Source organism: Callorhinchus milii, unplaced genomic scaffold (genome assembly GCF_018977255.1).
Source record: "Callorhinchus milii isolate IMCB2004 unplaced genomic scaffold, IMCB_Cmil_1.0 Scaffold5, whole genome shotgun sequence".
In the NCBI taxonomy this organism is placed as follows: Eukaryota; Metazoa; Chordata; class Chondrichthyes; order Chimaeriformes; family Callorhinchidae; genus Callorhinchus; species Callorhinchus milii.
This window is the reverse complement of record NW_024704746.1, coordinates 27,264,278-27,290,906: the sequence shown is the minus strand read 5'-3', so window position 1 is coordinate 27,290,906 and position 26,629 is coordinate 27,264,278. Positions and strand designations below refer to the sequence as shown.

Here is a 26,629-nt window from a genome sequence, read left to right as displayed (position 1 = left end):
ACAATAAAATTATCTGAATAACTACCGGGAAATTGTCAGACACGGCCCAGGTTTGGAGAGAGGGAGATTCTGTGTGGATGTATTTGGTCCAGAAGGGGGCGGATCAGTTACACATCAGTGTGTTCATTGCCTGAACGTCATGTGTAACTCTCTCTCTCTCTCTGTATAAATATATATATATATATAAATAGCTTGAGTCGCTTTGCTGCAATTTCTGCCCAGACTGTACTGAATGGTCCAAAGATTGTTCTTTCATCGGGTCCTTATCTTTTATTACAAAAAAAAGGGGGAAAATGGTGAGGCCACAGAGAAGCTTGTGATTGCTTTGCTCAGGATCACTTGGCAGTTATGGCCCTTTCCTTCTGTGGGAATGACAACTTTTCAGCCTACGATGTCGCAGATGGTGTTTTAAACAACGGCTGTTTCGTGGATGCTCTGAATCTGGTCCCTCATGTCTTTCTGCTCTTTATCACCTTCCCGATACTATTCATTGGTAAGTAAAACCTGGCGTTGTTTCAGCGGGGGGGGGGGGGGGGAGGAGGGGGAGAGAGAGAGAGGGAGATCGTGGAGTGATAACAACGTTGGAATGGTGAATAAATCAATGAATTAATGATAAATACATCCATCCAATTGTTCTGTAACAAGGGAACCTTTGCTTTCGTGTATGTCTGTGTCTGTAATCCACAATGCTGCCTTTCTGCTGCAGAGCTGGGTGCTTATTAAATAGATAGATAGATAGATAGATAGATAGATAGATAGATAGATAGATAGATAGATAGATAGATAGATAGATAGATAGATAGATAGATAGATAGATAGATAGATAGATAGATAGATAGATAGATAGATAGATAGATAGATAGATAGATAGATAGATAGATAGATAGATAGTGAGGTAGGTAGGTAGGTAGGTAGATAGATAGTATATCACAGGGTAGATTGGACTGTGGGTGCAATTGGGAATGAAGGTGGAAGTGATATATCTTTGCTCCATACACTTTCACATTCTTGTGAAGCTCAGAGTTCAGTGACCTCCTCGCAATTAAACAGCAATCATTGTAGTTTAATTGCCGGTGCTATTCTTGTTCCAAACAGCTATTACTGCAAGTTTCTTTGCCTTCAGTATTCCAGTCTAAGCAGTTATTAATGTAGTGTTTGATTGCCCTATGCTATTCCGGTCTCTTCCAGGAATTCAGGTCCAGTGATATTGATCTGGCATAGTTTTTTTCCCACATATGAATTTAGGAACAGGGTGTGTTTTCAATTGGACGTGTCTGCTCAGCTTGTTAGTTTGTCAAAAAGAAAGAAATGTGGCATCTTAAAGTTAAAAATGGACAATTGGATTAAATCTATTTCAGTTAGATACATATGATTCAAGAAAACCTCCTAACCTGGTATTGAAGGGGAGGGTGGAAAGTGAGGCAGAGGTGTGACAGATTTGTAGCTGATGATGTTTTTGCTGATGTTGTGGTTAAGTGGACTAGAAAACAGTCCAATCAACATACTTTCTTCTGGCCCAATACAAATTAAAAATACAACAACAGGCCCGAAATTCCATCTCGTGAGGAAGGCTCTTTTGCCTTACAATTTAAGATTGTGCGGAATTGTGGGGAAACTTAAATGTGGCCTTAATTTAAAAATCAGTTTCAACGACAATACCAGCAACAACTTGGATTTATATAGCGCCCTCCACGCCGGACGGCGTCTCAGAGCGCTTCACAGTAATGGATCCCGGGACCGAGCCTGGGGAGGGGGGGGAAGGTGACCAAAGGCACGCAATTCCCACAATTCTTAAACACGCATTTGGATTATCAAGTACAGTCGTTCCCAGGATCACTGCAAATCTACTCCATCATAGACTCAACCCAGCCGACCCACTGTCTCGCCTGGGGACAGGTTTTGCTTCCTTGATCTTCAAAGATAATCAAACAAAATCATATGAGGGAGGAAGATAGAATATAAATAAAACACAAGCAAGCAAAACAGCCAACGGCAAAACTGGCGTTAAGAAATCTCAAAGATATGAAGACCTGCGTAATTGGGATCTAATGATCATGGAGCTTATAGAGACATTAGCTATGTGCTGAATATCGCACAGTTGGCCACATTGACTACAAAACCTTAACTCCAGCAAATGTGAACCTCGCACTCCTTCTCAATTGTTTATCATAACATCCAAGTATGTCAGTTCGATGACACTGACTACATTCACTCTTGATGTTATTATCTGCCACACTGCCATTTGATTTGAGGCCTCAGCATTGCGATCAGAACCCCCCTGAAGAGACTATTCTGAATTTCTACAACGCCATCTGCCATCATCATCTGAGAGGCCAGGCAGAATTTGTGGCATCGCCTTGAGGTTGCCTTATCTGCTGCTCCTCCAGCTATGACTGCAGAGCCATTTCCCATTCCCGTTTGTGTTGTTTAACTGGGGGCATCCCGCTCAGCTCCCGTTAACCTGCAAGTCAAAGCCCTAATGGGTAGGGTGGTCCTAGCTGGACAAACAGCGCGAAAGCTTGCCAGGCAGTGATATCAGTGGCAAGCTGTGTGGTTTTAATTAGTTATACACCAGCAGTTACCCCCTACACACATTCTGGTCCCCAAGCCTTAGCTCCTGCCAACCTACGCCTAATACTTTCTGGAATTAGGTAAGTGGGATGCATCCCTCCAGGGAGAGAAAGAGAGCGCATTCCATTCCGACAATCTTATCTCCATGTGTAGGTAGGATGTTTGATTAACTCTTCACGCCATTTGTGTTTCTACAGAAATATCTTGTGTGTTTGAATTTCAGGATGGGGGAGCCAGAGCTCAAAGGTTCAGATTCATCACAACACTTGGTTGCATTTCCCTGGGCACAGTTTACGATGGATTCTCACGTTTGTGCTTCTCTTCGTGCTTGTCTGTGAAATTGCGGAAGGAATGGTTTCAGATAAGTAAGGGTTCGAATCTGTCACATCGTTAACATTTCTTAAAATCGTAAAAAACAAAATATGAATATAATAATAAGAATAATCCTTGCATTTGATATAACGCCTTATCACGTCGTTTAGACCTCTCACAGAATACACTGTAACGTGAAACTACTGTATACTTGTGGGCGAAACGCGGCAGCCAATTACATTCAGCAGTGTCCCACAAACAGCCGTGGATTGAGTGACCAAATTATTATCAGTTTAAATAGTAGTTCAATTTGTAGTGTTCATTAATGGGGTTTCTTAAGAAAAAATCTGAGTCAGAAAATAGGATATCCTTTAGTAAACAGAACTAACTAATCCCAACCCGGGATCTCCATTCTGTTATGATCTGCTTTCAGAGCTAAGTTCCACCAGTCAGTGGGACTCCTAATGGGATTCTTTATGAAGCTTTGAGAGGTCCAAATGACGTGATAAGGCGTTAAATCATGCCTTCATACAAATTAGACCCTATAGTACATCCATAACACTATAACATATTACATTGCTATTGTTCTGATACTGCTGACATACTTGTTATAGACGTAGAGAATTCTAAATGGTACATACGGGCAACACACAGAATGTGCATTACAAAACTGTGGGTTCACTTCTAATTATAATAATAATAATAATCCTTGCATTTGGTACAGCGCCTAATCACATCCCCGAGACGTCTCAAAGCGCTTCACAGAATAGACTGTAAAGTGAATTGACTGTGTATCTTGTGGGCGAAATGCGGCAGCCAATTGCACACAGCAGCGTCCCACAAACAGCCGTGGATTGAAGTGACCAATTATTATTTTTTTTGAAGGAATTATCACCCCCAGAAAAGCGATCAACCGATCGACTAACAACTAGGTTCCTACTTACTGCTGGGCAAACAGTGGCGTGCGGAGTAAGGAAACTTGCCCAAGGTTTCAACCTGCCAGGGAATCAATCCTGGGTCTCTCACTTGCGAGGCGAGGGCTCTAGCCACTGAGTTACAGGACTCCACATATTCAAATATTTGCCCAGAATAGAGAATAAAATACTCACTTACATCTTATCTGAACCTCCCTGCCGCTAAAATCTTCATGCATGCCTTCGTACCTCAACATTAGGCTTCTCCTCACCAGCCTCAACAAGCTCCAATTCATTCTCACACTATCCTGACCAACAGATCAATTGAACATCATTTCATGGCTGCTCATGGGACCTTATCTGTGGCAAATTGGCTGCCATGTTTATCTCTAAATGTAGACACTAACACTTGATACCAATTACCTGTAAAGCAGTTTAAGATGTTTTGACATTATTTATTTAAGATTAATGTGATTTTTATTCTTAAAAACACTCAAATGATTTCCAAATCATCTGAGTGGGACAGATACAAGATGGGTTGGTTGAATCCTTCTGAACATTCCAGTTGTTTGATATTTTACAGTTGAGAATTATGCCATGTTTTCTGCCAGAGGAGCAGAGGAGTTAACTCACATATTTAATTACTAAAATTTCACGTTATTTACTGTTATTTGATTGTTTTTCTTGTAACAGAAAAATGATTACTCGACACCTCCATCTATTTATGCCTTCGTTTATGGGATTTATAGCTGCAACTACATCGATAGTCTACTATCATAATATAGAAACCTCCAATTTTCCAAAGTTACTATTAGGTTAGTAAACCGCATTTTAAGCATTTTTTCTGTTAGCATTCTAGAATAGATTGCATACAACACAACAACAATAAATTACACTTGTAAAGCACGCTGCGTAGGCTTAAAATCTCTTAACATGTTAATATGTTATTTATTTGCTTTTTTGAGAGAAGTAATAATAATTTAATTTACTGACTTACTAATTATAAATATAGCATTTACAAGAGAATAAGGTATATTGGAATGCAGTATTGAACGCATTAAGATAGAATAAATATCTCAACAACTTTTGAAATAAATAGGCAAGATTTATTTCTCTTAACTTTTGAGCAATGTTGAAGCTTTATTTAAAAAAGAGCAATTGCGCAATATATATTTAGCTGTAAAAGTTTATTTATGGTTGAGGACGGATTATAACTTGTGCGTGTCTGTGTGTGTGTGTGTGTGTGTACAGCTCTCTTTATCTATTGGATCCTCGCTTTTATCACCAAAACTATCAAGCTGGTGAAGTATTGTGATCACGGTGTGGGCCTTTCTCAGCTACGGTTCTGTATAACAGTAATGCTGGTCATCCTTTATGGATCGCTGATGGCGGTGGAGGTCAATGTAATCATAGTGAGGGTAAGTATGTATTGCCAGCGATCATTTAATTCAAAATTAAAAACTGTATCAAAGCATTTGACAAATTCTGGATTGCTCTGAAATGCTACATCAATAAAGTAAATTTAGAACCAGGTGAAATTTTACTCCTTGGGTTGCCATGTCCCGCAGTACACACAGTCACTGTGCTTTACAGTATCATAATAATAATAATAATATTAATAATAACCCTTACATTCGATATAGAGCTTTATCACGTCTTCGAGACGCCTCAAAGCGCTTCACAGAATATACTGTAAAGTCAATTGACTGTGTGTTTCGTGGGCGAAATGAAATTTAATGCTGTGATACTTTCCTATTACCAAAACAACAACTTATACTCAGTGGTGGGGTCCCAGAGCTTTATTATCGTAAACCTCGCAAGTTACTGCCACTTACGTTCACACTTCAAAAGGCTCCCAGGCTAGAACATTTTCAACAATGCAGCGAAGTCGATTGTAGATCTTGTGAAAAGTATTATAATCAAATAATAAATCCTCACCCAAGCGCCAACCAGATTATTAGTTGAATGCGCCTTTTATTTCCAGTGTAACTGTCAGTCCTGTAAAAAGATCCATCAGCTATAAACACATAATATATCTTTACCGTAATCATTGTCTAACAGTTAGAGATAAAAGATGTGTCATTTTTGTACGCTCGCACAGCAGACTCATCCAACCAAAGAATTGCAGCCTCGTTTCACACACACATGTTGTGTTGATTTAGACGTAATCTACCAATTTGTTCAAAAAATAATGCGGTTCAGCTGTTTCCTGATACACAGGCAAAATTTTTTAGAAACAGCAACTTTCAAGTTGGGAGGACATCCCAAGGCACTGGACGGTCAGGGATTTGACCCCGAGCTAGGGATTGGGATCAGGGAGGGGGTGGAGGGCGGGGAGGGTAGGGGTGGGCTGGTGGCTGAAGGCATGGTTGAAGAGGAGGGTCTTGAGACGTGCCTTGATGGAGGCGAGGGAGGGAGGGAGCGAGGCAAAGGGACTGTGGGATGGATTTCCAAAGGGTGGAGGCAGAGAGGCTGAAGGCCCGACCACTGATGGCGGAGAGGGGCCGGGTGGGGGACATTTCGTTTTAATTTGCCTGTGTCTTACTTTTTTGCTTATTTTCATAGAAATACGTTTTCTTTGGAATCCCCAAGAAGGTAAAACCTCCCGAGGACCTGCAAGATCTCGGTGTCCGATTCCTGCAACCGTTTGTCAATTTACTATCGAAGGCAACGTACTGGTGGCTGAACACCCTCATCATTTCAGCACAGAAGAGGCCAATAGACCTGAAAATCATTGGCAAGCTTCCCATCGCCATGAGAGCTCTCACAAATTATGTCTGTTTGAAAGACGCTTATGAAGAGCAAAAGGTAAAGCATTGAATTGCTATTTTGCGTTGTCAAGAGTTGCTGTCGTTCAAGCAACATGTGTAAAGGAATATGAACGTGTATTCCGCTGGACAAAAAAATAATAGGGGAGGCCTTGGGACAAAAGAGAAGGATTTTAATTGAACACAGGAAGCATAATTATTGTGGCTAGAATCCTTTGCGCTCTTAAACCCCTGGGTTCTGAAACTACAAGTGAGGGATGTTCTGGAGTTTTATCTGGATTGTGTTTGTGGGTCAGAGAATCCACAAAGGATGTCCCCGGCACATTGGTTTGAGTAAACCTTAGTTTACGGGTATCATTCCTGTACCACAATACCAAGTGTTTCCTGACTCCACACATCTCTGTTTACCCAGCAGTAAGTGGGAACCCGGTTGTCGGTTGATTGGTGGATCGCTTTTCCGGGGGTAGTAATCCTTTCAAGATAAATAATATTAATAATTTGGTCACTCAATCCACGATCGTTTGTGGGACGCTGCTGTGCACAATTAGCTGCCGCGTTTTGCCAACAAAATACACAGTCAATTCATTTTAAAGTATATTCTGTGAAGAGCTTTGAGACGTCTCGAAGACGTGATATGGCGCTATATTAAATGCAAGGATTATTATTATTATTATAATTATTATTATTATTATCAGCTACCATACCACTTTCTTGTGGGTCTTTTGCACACATTTGAGATACTTTATTCAAACACATAAATGTGGTTTCCTTTGTATTGATTGATTTAAAACTAGTGCAGCTTTTAAGAATGGGTGATCCTGTGCAAATCTATCATGCAGAAGATCAATATTGCAGTTGTTCTTCTTGAATTAACAGCAACGCTTTTATTTTCATATGTAGAAAAAGGTGTACAATCTAGAGGGATATCCTCCATCAATATGGCATTCGATATACAGGGCTTACGGTCGCCCAATCTTTCTTAGCAGCACATTCCGCTATCTGGCCGACCTCTTAGGCTTTGCTGGACCACTCTGCATCTTTAAAATCGTCGATCACCTTAGCAAGTTAGGTCAACCCAATGCCACGGTGAGTTTGCCGTGTACCGAATCGATTCATTATTTGCGACTATCTCCTCTCGAAAGTAAATGAGATGTTATGTGTTGACTGTAGAAGCAGGATGTCAACCTTACATTCTTGTTAAAAGATCCAAATTGGTGTATTTAATATGTCAATATTAATATGTATTATATTAATATGTATTATATTAATAGTAATATCATAATAATATATAAATAACCACCGCTCATTTGGTTTGACAAGGCCTTATCACGTCAAAATGTTTCTTTATAGTAAAAGAGCAAGTTGGCAAAAAAAAACAGTCGGGTAATACTGATCAAATATACATGAGGTTCACAGAGCTCCATTTGGCTGTGATTTCCCCTCAGGATAATAGCACTGCCACCTCGGGGAACCATACAGACACAGTAAGTAACAGAATTTTACTAAAATCCATTTTTTTCTCTGAAATCTAGATTACGGTCATATTGTTTAAAAATAGCACAATAGAGAGATTGATTGATTGATTGATTGATTGATCAATGAAAGAGTTCATTTTGCTCAACCAGCAGTGAAAGCAGCTGATTTAACAAGACTTTTCCTAGAATTGTTAACAAAAGCACATTTTTTAACAAGTTCCATTTACCCTAAGTGCTGCTGCAGCTATTCCTCTTATGCCTATAGTATAGTTATAGTACAGTAGTGTTACAAGTTTTCCCAACTTTCTGCAGGTAGTAGGATTCCACTGCATATGATTTGATTGCAATATCTCCTGGTCAATAAATGTATTAACGACGGAACAATTAACCCCCCCAAAAAAATCCCTCCCCTCCATTCACAAATCCTTCTCACAAGGAACACACAATAAGGTAACAGTAATAATAATAAATAACAATAAGGTAGGCATTAAACTTATACAGAACAACTTCCCATTGCGGTGATGTGACTTTCAGAGTTAAAACCTGACACTGTTAGTATTATTTCTGCTTCACTATCCCATTGTCTGGTTCCCCCTCCTTAGTATTCCTGATATATGTTTTACAAGTCCGTTGAACTAATCACCACTAAAATTAAAGGTACAGAATAGATGATATAATGATGCATTTAGCCATCAAGTGTTTAAAAGCGCTGTCAAATGGCACTTCAAGTCCTAAGTGCCACCCTTTTTCACAAGACGCACTGCCTTTAACCAGGTTGCCATCATTACCGCATGGAAAATTCCAGACTCATCTGGTACCTAAATTGTTTGGTTTGAAGACTTGACTATTTTGGGTGGCCAAGGTTCTGTGGTTAGACAAGTTAAAGTAATTTTCCTCAAATTCAACCACAAATATTTGATAAAACGAATCGACAGCGTTTATAAGCTGTGCAGATAATGTTTCCTATTTGCCATGCTATCTTTATCAAAATAAATGCCTCCGACATTCGAAATCTTTTTTGTGGTTTTTAATTGCAGCTTACGTTAACCCAGCTGCTGTCAGACTTTAAGATAATAGCTATCTTTCCTCCTTTCTACTGAAACCTTTCCTTTTTTAGGCAACGTTTTTGGGCGTTTATTTCCTGTCATCGAAGGAATTTCTGGAGAACCAATATGTTTTGGCAGTTCTGCTCTTCCTTGCACTCATACTGCAGAGAACCTTTTTACAAGCCTCCTACTACGTTGCTATAGAGACGGGCATCAATTTACGTGGAGCCTTACTGGTGTGTAAGATACTTCATTCTGTCCAACTGCATCTTGTCAAGTGCTGGCTGTTTTCTTTTTTAATGGACGTGCTTCTTTCCTGTGGGAATATATATGCTCAAGCGTGTTCTATGGAATTTGCAACTTGTTCTCAAGGATTCGGTAGGAATTGTTTGAGATGTTACTGCAGATAAAAGTTGGAATTTAGACTAATTCAGTCCTGGCGATTGCCTTTTCGTTTGTGCATCTGCATCTAAGATTTGGTTCTCAGCTAAACTGTCACACAGATTAAGCTCTGTATTAAATAGGAGTTAGGTTTCCCAGTGGACATTGGTAGAGATCTGAGAGCACTTTGCTTGGGTTCCCACTCTTGCTGTCAGTCTCATTTGGCCCACAGCTCCAGAGAAAATGGACTAAAGTGAATTAAAAATAAAAATAAGAGTGGTCTAGTATCATACAATCAGGTTTTAATCAGACTGTAACAAAGAAATATATTTTGAATGGAGAGTCACAAGGATAAGGCTAAGACTATAACAGTAACATACAACCTCAGTTCCTCCAACTTTGATATTCTGTGAAGCACTTTGTGAGACATCTTTGATCCATCGAATATGTATCATCCCAGTCAATACAGTTCTCATCAAACATCCTAGAATAACAGCCATTGATAAACGTTCAGAGCTTTTCCTCCCAATAGAGGTGAGAGGCGTCAACATCTGCCCTTTATTTCTTCTTTTGGCGGATCTTGGAGAGGAGAAAAGAATGAAATCAACATTTTTTGACACGAGCTGCAGACTTCTGGATGATCTACAGCCTGTGGAGGGAAGAGTCGGGGAGGCTGACAGTGAGGTAGTGGCGGAGTCGGGCCTCTGATAGTTGGTGTCGTTGTTGTTGATAATGTGCTGGTTGTATATTTTTAATAGAATATGTCTTTTCTTGCTGAAAGTGTCTCCTTGGTTTACCACTTGTCTTTCTCCTCAGGCTATGATCTACAACAAGATCCTTCGTCTGTCCACATCCAACATGTCCATGGGGGAGATGACCTTGGGGCAAATCAACAATCTCGTTGCAATAGAAACCAACCAGTTGATGTGGTTTTTGTTCTTATGTCCGAATCTGTGGGCCATGCCAGTGCAGGTAGAGACCTCAAGTAAGATTTCACTAACAAACCCTGATATGTAAGAAAGGAAATCCTGCCGCAGGTGTGGAGAGGAACATAGGAGTTCAATCATTCTGTAAGAAGGCGTTAACATTTTTGCTTTTAATCCCCTCAAAAAAAAAAAATCATTTGGTCACTCAATCCACGATTTGTTGCTGTGTTTCGCCCACAAAATGTACAGCCAATTCACTTAACAGTATATTCTGTGAAGCGCTTTGAGACGTCTCGAAGATGTGATCAGGCACTGTATCAAATGCAAGGATTATTATTAATGCTATGTTAATGATCGCAAAACTACTGTCTATTTCGGCACTACGGGGCTTATTCTACGGCTCGTCAGTAAATTTAGTGGCCTTGACAGTATTATTTTCCACTTGCTGCTAAATTTATTGACGTTTTAAAGGAGTGTGCAAACAATGGAAAATACCACTATAAGGGCACATCACTAAACATCAGCAAATGTACTGACGAGCAGAGAACACGTCTAATGTACTTAATCACTCGTTTTGTACACACACAATCTGTATTTCAAACGATTCAAATAAAATGTCGTGAGATATAGTTCAATTGTAGCCTTTTCCAAACATTGTACAATCATTTTGCTTTCCTTAGTAAGATGGTTTACGGTTTTATGGTTTAGTATTACTTTATTACAGTGATCAGAGAGAAAGAACTTGCACTTTTTGATGGTTGTTGATAGTAAATTTCCCTAATTTGTGTCTAAAATGCACTGGATAGTACCTGCTTTTGTCTCTATAGGCAAGTGGAAAATTAAGTTAACAAACTAGTGGCTATCCTTTAGCAACAAGCTGTTAGTTCAGCTGGACTGTTCTTAAGCAAACTGATGGGTTTCCACGCCCGTCTGACCAAAATCAAATTGAATTTAACAAATGAAATTATACTGACTACTTCTGTTCAACCCTAGCTTCCTGACTAATTTCCTTTGTGTTATATTCCGTTCAATCCAATAAACATTTTATTTTCGAGTAATTTGCACCATTTATCCAGACCAGAGTTCAGTCCCACTGCAGTATTTTTTTGATAATAATTGAATGGTAATACTGAAACTGACCAAAGTAACTAGTGTAATGCGTTGGTAAATTAAGCAAGAGAGACCCTGTTTGAAATGTTCTTGCTCTGTGTTTTGGCATGTACCTTTTGCACACGATATATTTCCTTACTGCTGAGAAATGGGTTTAATCATTGGCATAGTTTACGTGGTCAGATACACGCACAACAAATTTGAATGGGTTTATTTGCGTGTTTCCATAATGGCAGTCTGAAATAACATCTGGATCTCAGTGTGAAAGTGACTTCATCTGGCACAAGAACATTAAAGAGGTTATTATTACCCTAGTCAATTGAATTAAAATGGCAGTAATTCTATTAGGTCTTTACTCTGTCAGGGATTTACGAGTATTGTATTTTGTATTGTTTGATGTACATTTCTGTCCTTTGTGATTCTACCTTATTTGCACATAACTTGAGAATGACATAATGGAAAATGCAGCTTAGACTAATACTCCCCATTATTTTAAATACTACCGAGTGCTGAAGAGTCAGCCAAAACCTAACGCTACATCCATCTCTTTAGCAAGGCACTGCTAATAAGATTATTATTATTAAGCACCTTGGGATGTCCTCACCACGTGAAAGGCGCTATATAAATGTAAATTTGGTATTGTTGTATTGTATCATGTGCTTCTACTAACAGAGAATGGAAAATATACGAGAGACCATTTGCGTGCACCAGAGTTACCCTGTTCTGAAAATGTGGCGTAAACAGAATTGGATGCTGAGCAAGGGTAATAGAATCCTTCCCTCTAGGGAGCTTCAGTAGTATGTGTGCTAGAGATGCAATATTTAGAGCTATAGAGGTCAACTCGCAAGCTAGAGGACCTGGGTTCGATTCCCGGGCAGGGAGAAACATTAGGCAAGTTTCATTGCTTCAACGCTTCTGTTTCCCCAGCAGTAAGTAGGGACCCAGTTGATAGTCGATTGGTGGATCGTTTTTCCGCGTGTAATAATCCCTTTTTAAAAAAAAGTCACTTAATCTGTTGGTGGGAGAATGCTGTGTACAATTGGCTGCCACATTTCACCCACAAAATATACAGTCACGTTACATTATATTCTGTGAAGTGCTTTGAGACTGTTGTGAAGACGTGATAAGGAGCTATATTGAATGCAAGGATTATTATTATTATTAACTCTCAGAGGACTGACCATCTCCAAGGACTGTCCGCTGGTTTCTTTTAAAGCATAGAATCCAACATCTACCCTCTTATTAAATGCTTCAAGTGTTGTGCATTGTTTTGGGGTAAGAAAACCATTTTTTCTTAAAATTTAACATTGCCCAGAATTGTCGAAAATTCTTGAATGTAGTCTGATTTGGAAGCCTTTTTTTTAAAAAAAAACACTAAAACTGTAGAAAAGCAGTTTAAAAAGTAAAAAAAGAGATGCTCTAAAGCGCTCTGGGACTCTACTGTGCGTGAGGGGCGCCGTATAAATACAAGTTGTTGTTGTTGTCAAAATGTTACCCTTCACTTAAGGGTAAAAATTTTGCTCAACATTATGCCTTTGGCAAAGCAAGCACATGATGGAAAATCTGCTCGCCAATGGTCATGGTCGTATCGCAGAACAAAACTTTTATCCCTTAGTCTGGACATTGATGGTTATGCTATTGCTGAATGTATTATGCATTGTGTTTGACAGATTATCATGGGAGTTATCCTGCTCTATTACATGCTCGGAAACAGTGCTCTAATTGGCGCCTTTGTCATCCTGATGCTCGCTCCACTCCAATACTTCATAGCAACCAAGCTTGCCGATGCACAGAAGAACACCTTGGTTTGTACTGCGTTTTAAGAGAGAATGTTAGTGCGAATTTCGGTGGTCAGTATTCAATTCCTGATTCAAAGTTTTTATCATTTGGTGAATTCTGATGTTCATCAAAGTGAGGAAGGTTGAGTTCATCCAGTACAGTGCAATCCAGTAGGGTGAAGATTAATGCCCCGCTTTATACTCTTAATTTCATGTTGAATGGACTGAAGAGCTTCCTCAACTGAACCAATCTCGTGATCGTTATGCCGTTGAGAACTCAAAGCCCAAAGTGCCAATGTTTTCCATTTCCCCTAACGTACGTCGCTCACTTTAAACGGCACAGGAATTCATCACGCTACTCATTTAAATAATTAGTTGGGCTTTATTTCAAAGATCATGAGCTGGTTTACCTGTTTTAATTAAATACTAGTATTGTATATAGCATGATATTGTGTGTTGAGTGAATGGCTTTATTGTTGCAACTGTTCACTTTTATGCACTATTGAATTTCACGAATAGTTAAAAGAATACAGTTTTACAATCATTTTCCTTTCATAACCCAATATTTGTATGGTGCCCCTTTTATGATCTGTTCTATGAGCCTGTTCTGCCGTTTGATTAAGTAATGGTGAATCTTTCTAATCTCATTCCTCTACCTTTGCTTTATATCCCCATAAAGGACTACTCCACAGAAAGACTGAAGAACACCAGCGAGATCTTGAAAGGCATCAAACTTTTGAAACTTTACGCCTGGGAACACATTTTCTGCAACAACGTGGAAAAAACCAGAATGAAGGAATTAACCAGCCTCAAGACCTTTGCCCTATACACGTCCTTATCCAGTAAGTATTGATGAAAGTTAGCCCGTTACCTTGAGGATGTGCATGTTGTGAATTATTAGAATGCTTACCACATTCTTGGAAACTAATGTTGTGTTGAAAGAAGGTAACACTCTATAAGATAAAATGATCTCTCTCTCTCTCTCTCTTTCCCCCTCTCTCTGTTTCTCTCTCTCTCTCTCTCTCTCTCTCTTGGTGTCCTACCACTCGACATTTTATTTTATTTTTACAGTTTTTATGAATACAGCCATCCCGATTGCAGCTGTTCTCATGGTACGTTGAAAGGACATTATTTGAAAGCACTAGAGGAGAACTGCATGAAACTTAAGGGGTGCTGTGGCTGAGTGGTTAAAGCACTCGCCTCGGAAGAGAGAGAACCTGGGTTCGATTCCAGGCAGGGCGAAACGTTGGGCTAATTTCCTTAGTCCACACGCCTCTTAGCAGTAAATAGGAACCCGGTTGTTAGTGGATTGGTGGATCGCTTTTCCGGGGGTGAAAATCCCTCCAAAAAAAAAAAAAATTTGGTCATTTCAATCCACGACTGTTTGTGGGGACGCTGCTGTGTGCAATTGGCTGCCGCGTTTCGCCCACAAAATACACAGTCGCTACACTTTACAGTATATTCTGTGAAGCGCTTTGAGACGTCTCGAAGACGTGATAAGGCGCTGTATCAAATGCCAGGATTATCATCATTATTTTGAAGCACCAATGAATTAACTATTAAGAGTGTTTCAGTTAAGTAGTTAGTTAATCCTTTTCGAAAGAATAGGTGAAGGTAAATGTGGATGAAATGTTGATTTTGACAGTTTCCTCCGCTTGACAGACCTTTATGGCTTATACTCACAACAAGTCGTCGAGCCTGTCTCCAGCTGTGGCCTTCGCCTCCCTCTCCCTGTTCAACATCCTGGTGACTCCACTCTTTCTGCTGTCCACTGTGGTCAGGTTTGCTGTGAAAGCAAGGGTCAGGTACACAAGCAAATTCCTACCGTGAGAGACCTGTGGGTTGCTCAGTGCTCGAGACTTTGCACCCATGGAAAAAATCTAGATGATTTGTGCCTTTCTGGGGATATTTGTGGTCAACTGGGGGAATACGATGGCTGCAAAAACACGTGGCGAAACTTGAGAAATTGTAAGTCTCAACTATTTAGACGTCCTGTGGTGTCCTGTAGCTCAGTGGTTACAGCGCTCGCCTCGCAAGCGAGAGACCTGGGTTCGATTACCCGGCAGGTCGCGGCGAAACCTTGGGCAAGCTTCCTTACTCCACACCCACGCCTGATAATAATCCCTCAAGAAAAAAAAAGAAACAAAAAATAATTTGGTCACTCGTTCCACGGCTGTTTGTGGGGGGGGGGCGGGACAGTGCTATGCACAATTGGCTGCCGGGTTTCACCCACAAGATATACAGTCAATTCACTTTGCAGTATATTCTGTGAAGCGCTTTGAGACGTCTCGAAGACGTGATAAGGTGCTGTATCAAATGCATGGATTATTATTATCTTCTGGGAAGAAGCCAGTTGCTCTCTCCCCCCCGCCCCTCCCCACCATTGTGACGTTTAAAGATTCCTTCTTCAAATCGGTCACAGATGTTCCATGTTCCCACATTTACCATGATTGAACGGAGGCAAAAAATGCAGAGGATTAAAAACAGAAAATGTTAATAATTCTTTTCCCCATGTACAGTCCTCAAAAAAAATGAGTATTTGTATGATGTAGTGCCTGTAAATCTAATTGTCGGACTGTAGTTTTGTTTTACTGGTAATTTATTTTATGTTTTGTGTGAGATCTTTTATTTGGTTCTCCTGTTTTATTGTGGTCTAATTTCTGGGTCCCATAAATTTTAGTAGAACAGGAATAAGATTGCAGACCAATTTGTATAGCACTCGGTGAAATGGATAGTACGAGGCACATACAAGTCTTGAGGCTTAAATGTAAAACAGACAGACTGCAGGTTGTCAGCTTGCAGCCCATTCTGTCCTGACTAGAAACAAGGCTGACATTGACTGGGATGTGTTATGTGAATGTGAGCTTGAGTATACTAACCTCTGCCAGGATTGGGCTTGTGATCAAAGGGAATGATGAGTAATGGAACAAAGCTGTAGTTGGCCACGGGCACAGGCATTGTGTACCTTGAAAAACTGCAGACTTTTGGAGGAAGATTAGTTTCTCAGAAAAAGGAGATTGTAAAACCGCCACAGCCGTGATATCCCATCACAAGTTCAGCACCTGTTCAACCTCTGAATAAGATAAACGAGACTCTTAGCTGAAGGGTCAGACAAGTTACTTAGCTGAAGTAGTCTGTTTCAAGAGGCTCATTAAAAGGGTGCTCAGTGACACTATCTCTGCTTTTGGTGGGTTTGCTAGAGAATGAAAAAGGTTGTGATACATTGTGGGATCTAATGGGATTTACCACGAGACAAATAAAGGAAGAAGGGCACGTTCTCTAGGGTCCAGAAAGGTGAGGACATATAAGAAGTGAATCACTTTGATTCTCGTAAGCATTTGCAAGATGAAAAGTGCAATGAATGTCCGGAGCTTGACTTTCATTTGATTTGGAGCAGGGAGTGGGGGGTCCAACCTTTTGGCTGCTGAGGGCCGGATGCCTTATTTGAGAAACTTCCCCGGGCCGCAGAGCAATATTTTTGTGTTTCCCTTCCAGAAACATAACGTAACATTTACGGATTATGGAGGGAGCGTGGGTGGACCAGACGAGATGGAGGGAGAGGGGATGGGGGACGGAAGCGACCCACGGGCCACCAGTTGGACCGCCCTGATTTAGAGGATCAGCTGGACTGAGAGAGAGATGCGCTGTACAAAGTTTAATACAAACTTTAAGGGCACCTCTGCAAATTCTGAAGATAAACCATTTGACTCCTGATCAGATGCCTCAAGATTGTATCCCAACCCAGAGAATAGTTTAAAATAACAGCTGTAAGAGAGTTGTAAATGACAATATTTATAACTCTTATGAAATAAGAGAGAGACTGATCGGGATTATGAGCTCAAAGTCCTGGCATGGGGCTGGAAGCCATAACCTTCTGACTCAGTACCATCAACTGGGTCTGGCTGGCACATGAACAGTAATTAAAACAGAAAAAACATTTTTGCCAGCTGAAGTAGGTTTTTCCATTCAGTTTTCCAGCTTCTGGGACATGTACTGATTATTATTATTATTTATTATCGATTAGGTCTGAAAATTCTCAGCCTCTAGTCCTGACCGCTAAGCTGCAGGAGTAGTTTAGTGGTTAGAGCAATCGCCTCGCAAGCGAGAGGACCTGGGTTCGATTCCCAGGCAGGGCGAAACATTGGGCCAAGTTTCCTTATTGTTGGTTTCACTCGTAGGATTTCAGTGCTCCAAGACCAACAGTGTGTTTCAAAAGAGAAGTAAAAAGCAGAGGATTTTATTGCTAAAACAGTGTATCATTTCTTCAAAATAGGATCATCGAAATGAATGAAACTGAATTAAACCGTGTAGTAATCTGACTTCTGTTTGAATGATTCACTGTTATTTCATTGGGTGCCTTTGTTCGTTTTAGTCAAGTGCTTCGACCTGGTTTCTCCACCCGATGCTGATATTTCACTCTTAAATCTTCCGCCAGTGAGCAGAAGTTGAGGGAGTTTCTCCTGAGCGACGAGATATCTGACGGTTTTCGAGGTGACACTTCTGTGAATTTGGAGACGTGCAAAAAACATTTAGGAATTGTGAGTAACAAAACGAGCATTGCGATTTGTGTTAGAGTTGTGGGTTTAAAATAAACCTTGCAGGTCATATGTTTGAATGAATTCCCTCGGAAAATGCAAAGAAGGTCCCCCTGAAAATGGAGTGAGTTTAGTTGCGTCTCCCTTCTCCTTTGCTCGAGAGAAGAAAAGAAAATCATTAAGAAAACAATCTGTTTAAAAAAAAACCCCGCAAATTCTTATGCTCTTACGATTACTGTGTAGCGCCGTGAAATATTAAGAGTGTTGCTCTAACCTCTGAAAATTGGATTGTGCATCATTTTGGTGGAAAAAAAACGATTCAGGCTTGACTAAAAAGACAGATTAATGGAAATCAAATCAAAAGGTTTTTTTTTTAGTGTCTTATTCCTCCAATAATGCGGATTATTTCTCTAATATTATTTCTCTGAGCAAACAATAAATCTTCTCCGATGGCAAAATGTTCTGTTGGTTAAACATCCGCATCTGGTTCCAGTGGAGATTTGTTGTTCATCCTAAATTGTGCACATCTTCCCAGGAGATGTAGGCTTGGTGCTGATTAATGACAAACCATAAATTAAGTAAGCTTTCAAAAACCAAGGTCAGACACATTATTACTTAAATTTTACTAGAAATGTAACTGTTGATTTTTATTCAACCGTTATCACAAATGTCCTGTTGGACAGTAATTATCTCTCGCATGATTTTTCTTCCAAAACAATGTGTATCGAGCACTCTGGGACGCTATATCAATGCAAGTTGTTGTTGTGTAAGTGGTGATAAAGGAAGTGCTTTATCATGTCATCAAGACATCTCAAAGTGCTTCACAAGATTTACTGTATGTTGCCGGTGACCGCAGCAGCCAATTTGTTCACAGCAATGATCCCCGAAACAGCTATGAAGTGAATGACTTATTTTATCTGGTGGGGGGTGTTGTTAGCCAGGACACAAGGAAAATTTTCCTTCTCAAGCCAAATGAGTTTTGTTACACTTTTTTGGACCCATTTGTGACCAAGAAACAGACTGACAGCAAAACGCCTTCGGGATTGCAGTTGCTTCTCAGCGGCTTTCAGTACATTTCGTTGAAAATCCTGCAATTTCGCAGGATTTTGCAATCCGCAAAACTGAAGTCGCTGTGAATGCAGTGACCTATGTTTTACTGAGTCTTGTGTTCACAACCCTCGTGTGTATTTTCTATTATAAAAGCAAAGAAGCCTTTAATTTCAAAAATTAAAGCACATAATAATTTGACGCATCGAAGGAACCGAATTAACTTTTGAGTTAGTATGTGACTGTTGTGATGAAATGTTTTATATTCGCTGCTCAGCACACGAAAGCCATAAACAGAAGACAGCCCTTGAGAGTCCAGCTGGAAGGTCATGATCAGCCACTAAGGAGGCACTTTCAGTCCTTTGAGACAGACGATGTGTCAGTCAAGGTCAGTGACTTGCAATTAATTCACTTTATACAACCGGGGTTCTCATGCTTGAAAGTAAAGCAACAAAAAAAACTCTCTTTGGAGACAAGCGGGAACAAAAGAACATAAAACGTTTGGATTTGGACAGTTACTCATAAAAGTTGTTAACCCCCAAAAATCTCCGTCAGCTCATTGTTACAGTAGTAGTTTCCCACAGTACATTATGCAACAATTATACTTACATTCATTCAGTGAAGTAAGTTATATTTTCAATACAATTTGGGATGTTAATCTACTATTAGCTGCAAAAAGGGCTTGCATTGAGTTTCGGTGTTGAAACATGACACATGATGGTCATTCAAAGGCAATGGTTTGAGAAATGTGGTTACAGCTCTCTGTACCCAATGAAGAGATGTCTACCAATAGTGGTGGTGAAGGAAAACATTTGGATGTGAAACTTCAAGTGTCTTGTGAGCTGAACTTCAGGTGGTCACAAACCCTCTGAGCTTTTGATGATGGCGGCTGATAATCAATCTCCCCCCATATACTCAAGATGCTAAGCATAACACCAATCAGAATTTAGCTTCCTTGCTTGAGGACATTTGGGAATCACAAGAGCATAAGAAACACCGGACGAAAAAAGACCGAGGTCCATCTCGTTCACCTTCCGCCTTCCTGGTGGTCACAGGCACATATGTCCCGAACTCCTTCCTATGTTCTACATCCCATAATGTTATTTCCTAAAAGAAAACTATCTAATCTGTGTTTGAAAGAATCAACATTTCGTGCTTCAACCGTCTCCCCAGGGAGCCTGTTCCACAGGTTCACTATTCGCTCACTGAAATGGTGTTTGCGTAGATTTGGTCTGAATTTTCCCCTTTAATCGCAGGCCGTGTCCTCTTAGATCAGTGAATATACAAGCACTTTCAGTAGATAGTGAGTTGGTAAAGTTTGCAGTTTGGCAGATTGTGCATGAAAGAGAGGGAAAATGGTTAATGTTTTTTACCTTTATTCCTACTGCATAATTTTAAAAAAATCCTACAATCATTAAGCTCAAATCTTTGAAGCCACGAAGTACAGATGTCCTCTTAGAGGGCTGGAAGAAAAATATTATCAAAGGAATTTATGATATATTGGGGTATTTTTTGGAATTAACGGTGGTATAAATGGACTTATAAATGGACAGACTCCTTGATATTGTCCTGGGAACTGGATTCAAAATTGATTCAATGATAAATGGACCTGGAAATCACATAAAATCCACACCAAACATGCAGCAGTTAAACACTAACTATTGTAAAGTGCTTTGCAATGTTTGGCGTGACGAGGTTCTACAAAAACACCAATTCTTTCTGATTACTCGAAAGACTCGCAGTGTTTTGCTTTTTGGATTAATTGGAAGCATTTGATAATTACAGGTTACTAACGGATCCTTCTCCTGGGGAAGTGGGATGGCAACAGTTACTGACATCAACATCAGGATACCAACAGGTTCGTGTTAAATCCATTCATCAGACTGTGCCATGTGAATAGATATGCACAAGGTTCTGTTTGGGAATGACAGTATAACACCAGTTACACAAGTGATTGGCTTCACAGCAGTTAACAAAAGGAGAGTGAGCAAGAAATGGGAAGACTTTTTCAAACTTCATTTTTATTAAACAAAACTGTTTAGTCTGATTCTGGTTCCAGATTAAATAATCACATTTTCCCCATGCTGTAGCGGGTGAAGGCACAGCCATATGATTGTTGTGGAGTCCTGTAGCTTAGCGGTTATAGGGAGAGGACCTGGGTTCGATTCCCGAGCACAGCGAATGTTAGGCAAGTTTCCTTACTCCACACGCCTCTGTTTACCTAACGGATCGCTTTTCTGGGGATAATAATCCCTTCAAATTAAGTAAATAATAATTTGTTCACTCAATCCACGACTGTTTGCGGGAACACCGCTGTGCGAAATTGGCTGCCGCGTTTCGCCCACAAAAAGTATATACAGCCAATTCATTTTACGGTACATTCTGCGAAGCGTTTCGAGACGTCTCGAAGACGCGTTAAGCCGCGAAATCAAATGCGAGGATTATTATGAAAAAAGCCACGAGTTTTCACCGTGGTGCAGTGGGTGAAGGCACAGCCAGATGTATCCCTGAGCCATCCAGATCCGTTACAGTTTGGTTGTTGCAGAGGATCTATGCAGAGCTTGCCGATCCCAGCCCAGGGCTTCAGAGCCCTTGGGGAGAAGACAATCTGCCAGGGTTTCTGCTCTTGATTTCCTGCCAGTGACCCTTCCTGGAAAGTTCATGTGCGTGGCTTTCGGAAGAGAATAAATTAATCTTAACTGTGATCCCTCCTTGGTCCCATAGCCTGATGACACATACTGATTTTCCACGGAAGCTACTTTTATAAAGCATTGGCTTGGCTCAGTTGGCAGTGCACTTGCTTCTAACTCACAGGATAACAGGGTTCAAACCCCTCATTGGGATTTGGTCTTATTATCTAGGATTTCACTCCAGTGCAGAACTCAGGGAGCGTGGTTTAGGTTTGGGGCTTTGCACCCACAAAATACACAGTAAATTCACTTTACAGTATATGCTGTGAAGCGTTTTGAGACGTCTGAACGACGTGATAAGGCGCTATATCAAATGCCAGGATTATTATTATTAACATTGGATGTGCAAAAGCTAAATGGTAAGGAAGTATTGTAGTATTATTCAACAAGTAAAATAAGTTTTGTGTGTGTTAATTTCCAGGAGAATTGACAATGATTGTAGGACAGGTGGGATGTGGAAAATCTTCCCTTCTCCTTGCTACCCTCGGAGAGATGCAAAACATTTCTGGGAAGGTTTACTGGAGCAAGTGAGTGAAATCATGACTTTTTAACACTTAAATAACATTTAAATAGAATTTCCACCCATTGAGCTATGGGTCTAGATTTTTTTTGTTTCATTTTCATCTCATAACAAAAAATGTGCACCTTCAGCGCTTGCCTCTGTTCATCATCGTTTGCATTAGATGAAACAAAACATGTTCTAAATCAACAGTCAGGAAGGTATTCAGGTTTATGGCTTTAAAAAGCACAAGATACATTTCTGCCATTATAGATCCCTGCTAACATTTTGAATTGGACTGGAATAACATCCTTTCTGTGATTCTGTGGGTTTGAAGGGATTTGGGTGGAATTGGCTGCCGCATTTCACCCACAAAATATCCAGTCGATTCACTTTACAATATATTCTGTGAAGCGCTTTGAGACGTCTGAATGACGTAATAAGGTCCTGTAGCAAATGCAAATATTATTATTATTATTAGATTGTTGTTAAACCAATTAATCATGGCCACAGTTTCTTATTATCGTTGGGGGCTGGATTTAATCCAAATATTTTGTAATTTTTAAATGAAGGGTTAGAGGTGAGAAAATCATTTGCCAGAATGAAGAGTGTTTCTGTTATTAGCATGTCAGTGTCACAACAACTATGTTGCCTGCGGATCGTTTATAGTTGGGCACTAATCCTGACATGGTTATGTCTTTATTCTTGCCATAAGTTCTAGACAGCCTGAGAATGAGTTGAACCAAGAAGCAAGTTGGAGGTAATTTGTGCTACACGATCACGTCATTCTGCAATCAGTGCATGTCCTCTCTGCAATGTGGTCTCTTGTCATGTTGTTAAGCACATTGTGCATCATGTCTGTCTGTGGGACATCACTGTAAAGGAGCTCTACCAAGTGCAAGGATTATTATAGTTTTAGCTTTCCATTGCTAGTTAGGGGTCGTTGGGTAATAGCTGACATCACTTCCCTCTTTGCGCAGAAAACAGAATGTAATGTTGAAGTGACCTGCTGGCAAGGAAGTTAGACACATCTCAGAGGCCCTCAATGCAAGGAATATTGTTGTTATTATTTAGTATTATTGTGCTTATTTTAAATAATGTTCCAGGTGTTGTTTTGAAACTTGCCCAATTCTTTTACTGATCTACTTAAGCAAAGATTGAGGTTCCACTTCTCATTTGATCAAACAGTGTATTGAACGAGTTCCTATGCGGCTTATTCAGTATAAAATATGTTCAGCACAAAAACCTGCCTCAGGAACTAGTGAAGTTTATCTGTCGATTCACTTAGTCAACACACTTAAAAGCAACTACTATGAAGCACTTTGAGACGTTTTGATATGATAAGATATTATATCAAAAGCAAGGATTACAAGTACTTAAGATGGTAAGCATCAGTAGACATTTTGATTGAAAGGATCGTTGATGAGCTCTGGCAGGTGGCAGCCGGTGTAGGGAATGGGTTAACCATTCGATATTGAATAATAATATTAATAATCCTTGCATTTGATATAGCGCTTTTCACGTCTTCTTGACGTCTCAAAGCGCTTCACAGAATAGTCCATCTAGTTACACGTGGTCCATTATTTGCCTTATTGGCTTATTGACAGCTTGCTGGAAGCACGTTGTGTTGACTCGGGAATGAAGTGCGGTAGGAGAAATAGAAACAGGGGAGAGAACGAGAACTTAAGTGGGGACGAGGACAGAAACCAGGCATCGCTCTTGTGTTTACATTCTAATCCGGATTCTACATGGTACAATTTTCCACACTGCTCAGCGCAAGGCCTGGGAAAGTCAAACATCCTGTGCTACATTATTGCTTGTGACCTGTTTGGAATCAGGGTCTTACGTTCCCAACTGTTTGACTTTATTTGGCTCTCTTCTGTCAGGCTGGAAATGTGTTGAATTGCTTTTTTTTGTTATAATTTCACTACTAGAAATCGAAACTCAGTGGCTTATTCTGCTCAGAAGCCTTGGCTACTGAACGCCACACTGGAAGAAAACATTACCTTCGGAAGCCCCTTCATAAAACAAAGGTAAATCAGACTGGAACCATGATAATTAATGACTGTGTTTCTTATGTTAATTTTCACGTGCCAAATATGTAGCCACGAATCCCAAAGTTGTTTTAAGTCCAAACACAAGACTCACAAGCAAAATGGCCACCCATCTCTGGATCAGGCCAGGTTGTAACTTTAATACCTACCTTTTCTCACGCTCTTAGGTACAATGCTGTCATTGAAGCCTGCTCTCTTCAGCCCGATATTGACCTGTTACCATTTGGAGACCAAACCGAGATAGGAGAGAGGGTAAATATCAAACAAAGTATTTATCAAATCGCACATTCATAATCTTTGTGAATGTAGCTTTGCAGTAAAGTGAAACGGAATAAGCTCCACTTGTAGTTGTATTGTTCATCCAGGTGTCTGAACTAATAGAGGGCGACGCTGTAATACTGTGGTTATAATCAGTGCCTTGGGATGTCCTCCCGACTTGAAAGGCGCTATACAAATGTAATGTGTATGTTCTTAGTTGTTGTTGTTGTCTGTTTGGGTCCAATAGCTCAAGGCCAGCATTCTAAGCGAAACATGAGAAAATGGCTGAGGTCAACGTCATCGTGTCACCACTCACGTCGCTCGTACTGACCTCACTCAATGTGTGCGCGGACGTGCTTGCTAATGGCAAGAAACACGGCTGACAGCATCTGTATTTCTTGTGCATATTGACGTGTAGGCCCCACAGGGGGTGATCTCAGTGATGACCTAACGCTGGGGTTGCCCTATATGTAGTTTTGCTGACATCTCATACCTGGATTTAGTAGCTTAAACCAAACAGAGGAATCCAGAGCCTGACGTTCCTTCATATTCCATCACTCGGGTCCATCTGGATATAAGTAATATACTGATCAGATACGTATGCACTGAACATCCCTAATGTAAAATAAACGTGGAAAATATTGGCAATCAGACTGCATCTCAAAGAGAAAATAGGTAGCGTTTTGAGTGTGACCCTTTGTCTTGAAGGCAAGCAGCCCATTCAATTCTTTCTTACAATCGACTAAATACATTCCAAGTCATATTCAAGCCTCACCAAGGTCAAAGGTGCCTTTGCTGGTGTGATGTTGAACTCACAGAGATTACTCTCCGTCATTGCTAACAGTGTTCAACAAAAGAATGATAATAATAAAATAATTAATTCAGAACTGATCCGACTCATAATGTGACTTTTTTCTTTATACAGGGGATTAATCTGAGTGGAGGTCAGAGGCAAAGAATCTGTGTAGCGCGAGCATTATATCAAAATACAAGTATTGTGTTCTTGGTAAGGAGTCATACCCTGCTTACCGCGATATGAGGTGGTGCTCGTTTCTGGCCGTCGCTTTGCTATGTAAAAAAACCTGTTGGCCTGGAGCAGTAGTAGCACTTTCATCTCTGAATCAGAAGGTTGTGCGTTCAAGCCCCACATCGAGATTTGTAATCACATAGTCTAGACCAGTGGTAGCCAACCTTTTTGGTCGATCAAAATAATAAATTTTCACGATTGAATATTTCTCGAGTTATGCCATAATTATTTACTCTGTGAGCGCTTTGCACTAGATAAGTTGCTCCAGGAAGAAACAGAAACTGAACCTATTAAGTGCATAAAACAATAGTGTATATATTACACAAATGTATATATATATAATATATATGAAGCACAAGATGTATAAAAGTCTGGCTTTATTTCCCCATCAGGATGATCCATTCTCTGCATTGGATATTCATCTCAGTGACCACCTAATGCAGGAAGGAATCCTCAAGTTTCTTCGTGAAGACAAGAGAACAATTGTTTTGGTGACACACAAGCTGCAGTATCTAACACACGCCGACTGGGTAAGTCATATTAATAATAATAATCCTCAATAATATTCTCAGAAATGACACTCAAGAATGATGGCAGGTCAGATAAAACTGAAGCTGCTACTGATTCAAATTTACTACAAATTGGATCAACGTAAATCGCATTGTCTCCCACATGGAATCACGTACTTATTTTAGCAATAAGATGTCCAGTGTGGGAAAGCTAGGTATTAATGCAAATAATTGATGATGTCTGATTATGCGGATGTGCACACAGAGAGAAAAACAAATATGTGGTTGATGCCATGGGTGAAGGGTCATTTTGAAGGGAACTGATTTTGATCTCCAGGCAAACTCTCTCATACTGAACACACTGATACTCAAACAAATTACTGCCCCAACAGCTCCATGAACAATGATAGACAAAAGTGAAAATCCATTTCATGAATTTATTATAATACAATAATAATCCTTGCATTTGATACGTCGTCGTATCATGTCTTTGAGACGTCTCTAAGCGCTTCACAGAATATACTATAAAGTGAAATGATTGTGTAGTTTGTGGGCGAAACGTCTTTCCTGAATCCCACTGAAGTACAGAACACTTTATTGCTCAAGGAGACACAGTCATATCTGCATGGATTGGCTGGTAGCTGTTGAAAACAGACTGTTTTATAGACATTTTAATGTAGCAGACTCTCTCAAACTGCCACAGAGTGAATGAATAATTTTATCCATTGG

At 40.1% G+C, this 26,629-nt stretch overlaps 1 protein-coding gene across 1 annotated transcript in view; it reads left to right on the top strand.

Annotated features, from left to right (window-relative positions):
- Nucleotides 1-290: 290 nt before the first annotated feature.
- abcc9 (ATP-binding cassette, sub-family C (CFTR/MRP), member 9) overlaps nt 291-26,629 on the top strand; it is a 50,904-nt gene continuing 24,565 nt past the window's right edge. The window contains exons 1-22 of the mRNA XM_007897275.2: nt 291-493; nt 2,795-2,936; nt 4,491-4,612; nt 5,049-5,215; nt 6,363-6,605; nt 7,466-7,651; nt 8,011-8,049; nt 9,158-9,322; nt 10,284-10,439; nt 13,174-13,308; nt 13,961-14,123; nt 14,353-14,393; nt 14,944-15,086; nt 17,717-17,819; nt 19,141-19,251; nt 20,649-20,721; nt 21,975-22,080; nt 22,768-22,812; nt 23,987-24,085; nt 24,274-24,358; nt 25,290-25,370; nt 25,784-25,921. Coding sequence (XP_007895466.1) covers nt 349-493; nt 2,795-2,936; nt 4,491-4,612; nt 5,049-5,215; nt 6,363-6,605; nt 7,466-7,651; nt 8,011-8,049; nt 9,158-9,322; nt 10,284-10,439; nt 13,174-13,308; nt 13,961-14,123; nt 14,353-14,393; nt 14,944-15,086; nt 17,717-17,819; nt 19,141-19,251; nt 20,649-20,721; nt 21,975-22,080; nt 22,768-22,812; nt 23,987-24,085; nt 24,274-24,358; nt 25,290-25,370; nt 25,784-25,921 — 2,688 coding nt within the window. The 5' untranslated portion in view covers nt 291-348. The remainder of the gene's footprint in view (nt 494-2,794; nt 2,937-4,490; nt 4,613-5,048; nt 5,216-6,362; nt 6,606-7,465; nt 7,652-8,010; nt 8,050-9,157; nt 9,323-10,283; nt 10,440-13,173; nt 13,309-13,960; nt 14,124-14,352; nt 14,394-14,943; nt 15,087-17,716; nt 17,820-19,140; nt 19,252-20,648; nt 20,722-21,974; nt 22,081-22,767; nt 22,813-23,986; nt 24,086-24,273; nt 24,359-25,289; nt 25,371-25,783; nt 25,922-26,629) is intronic.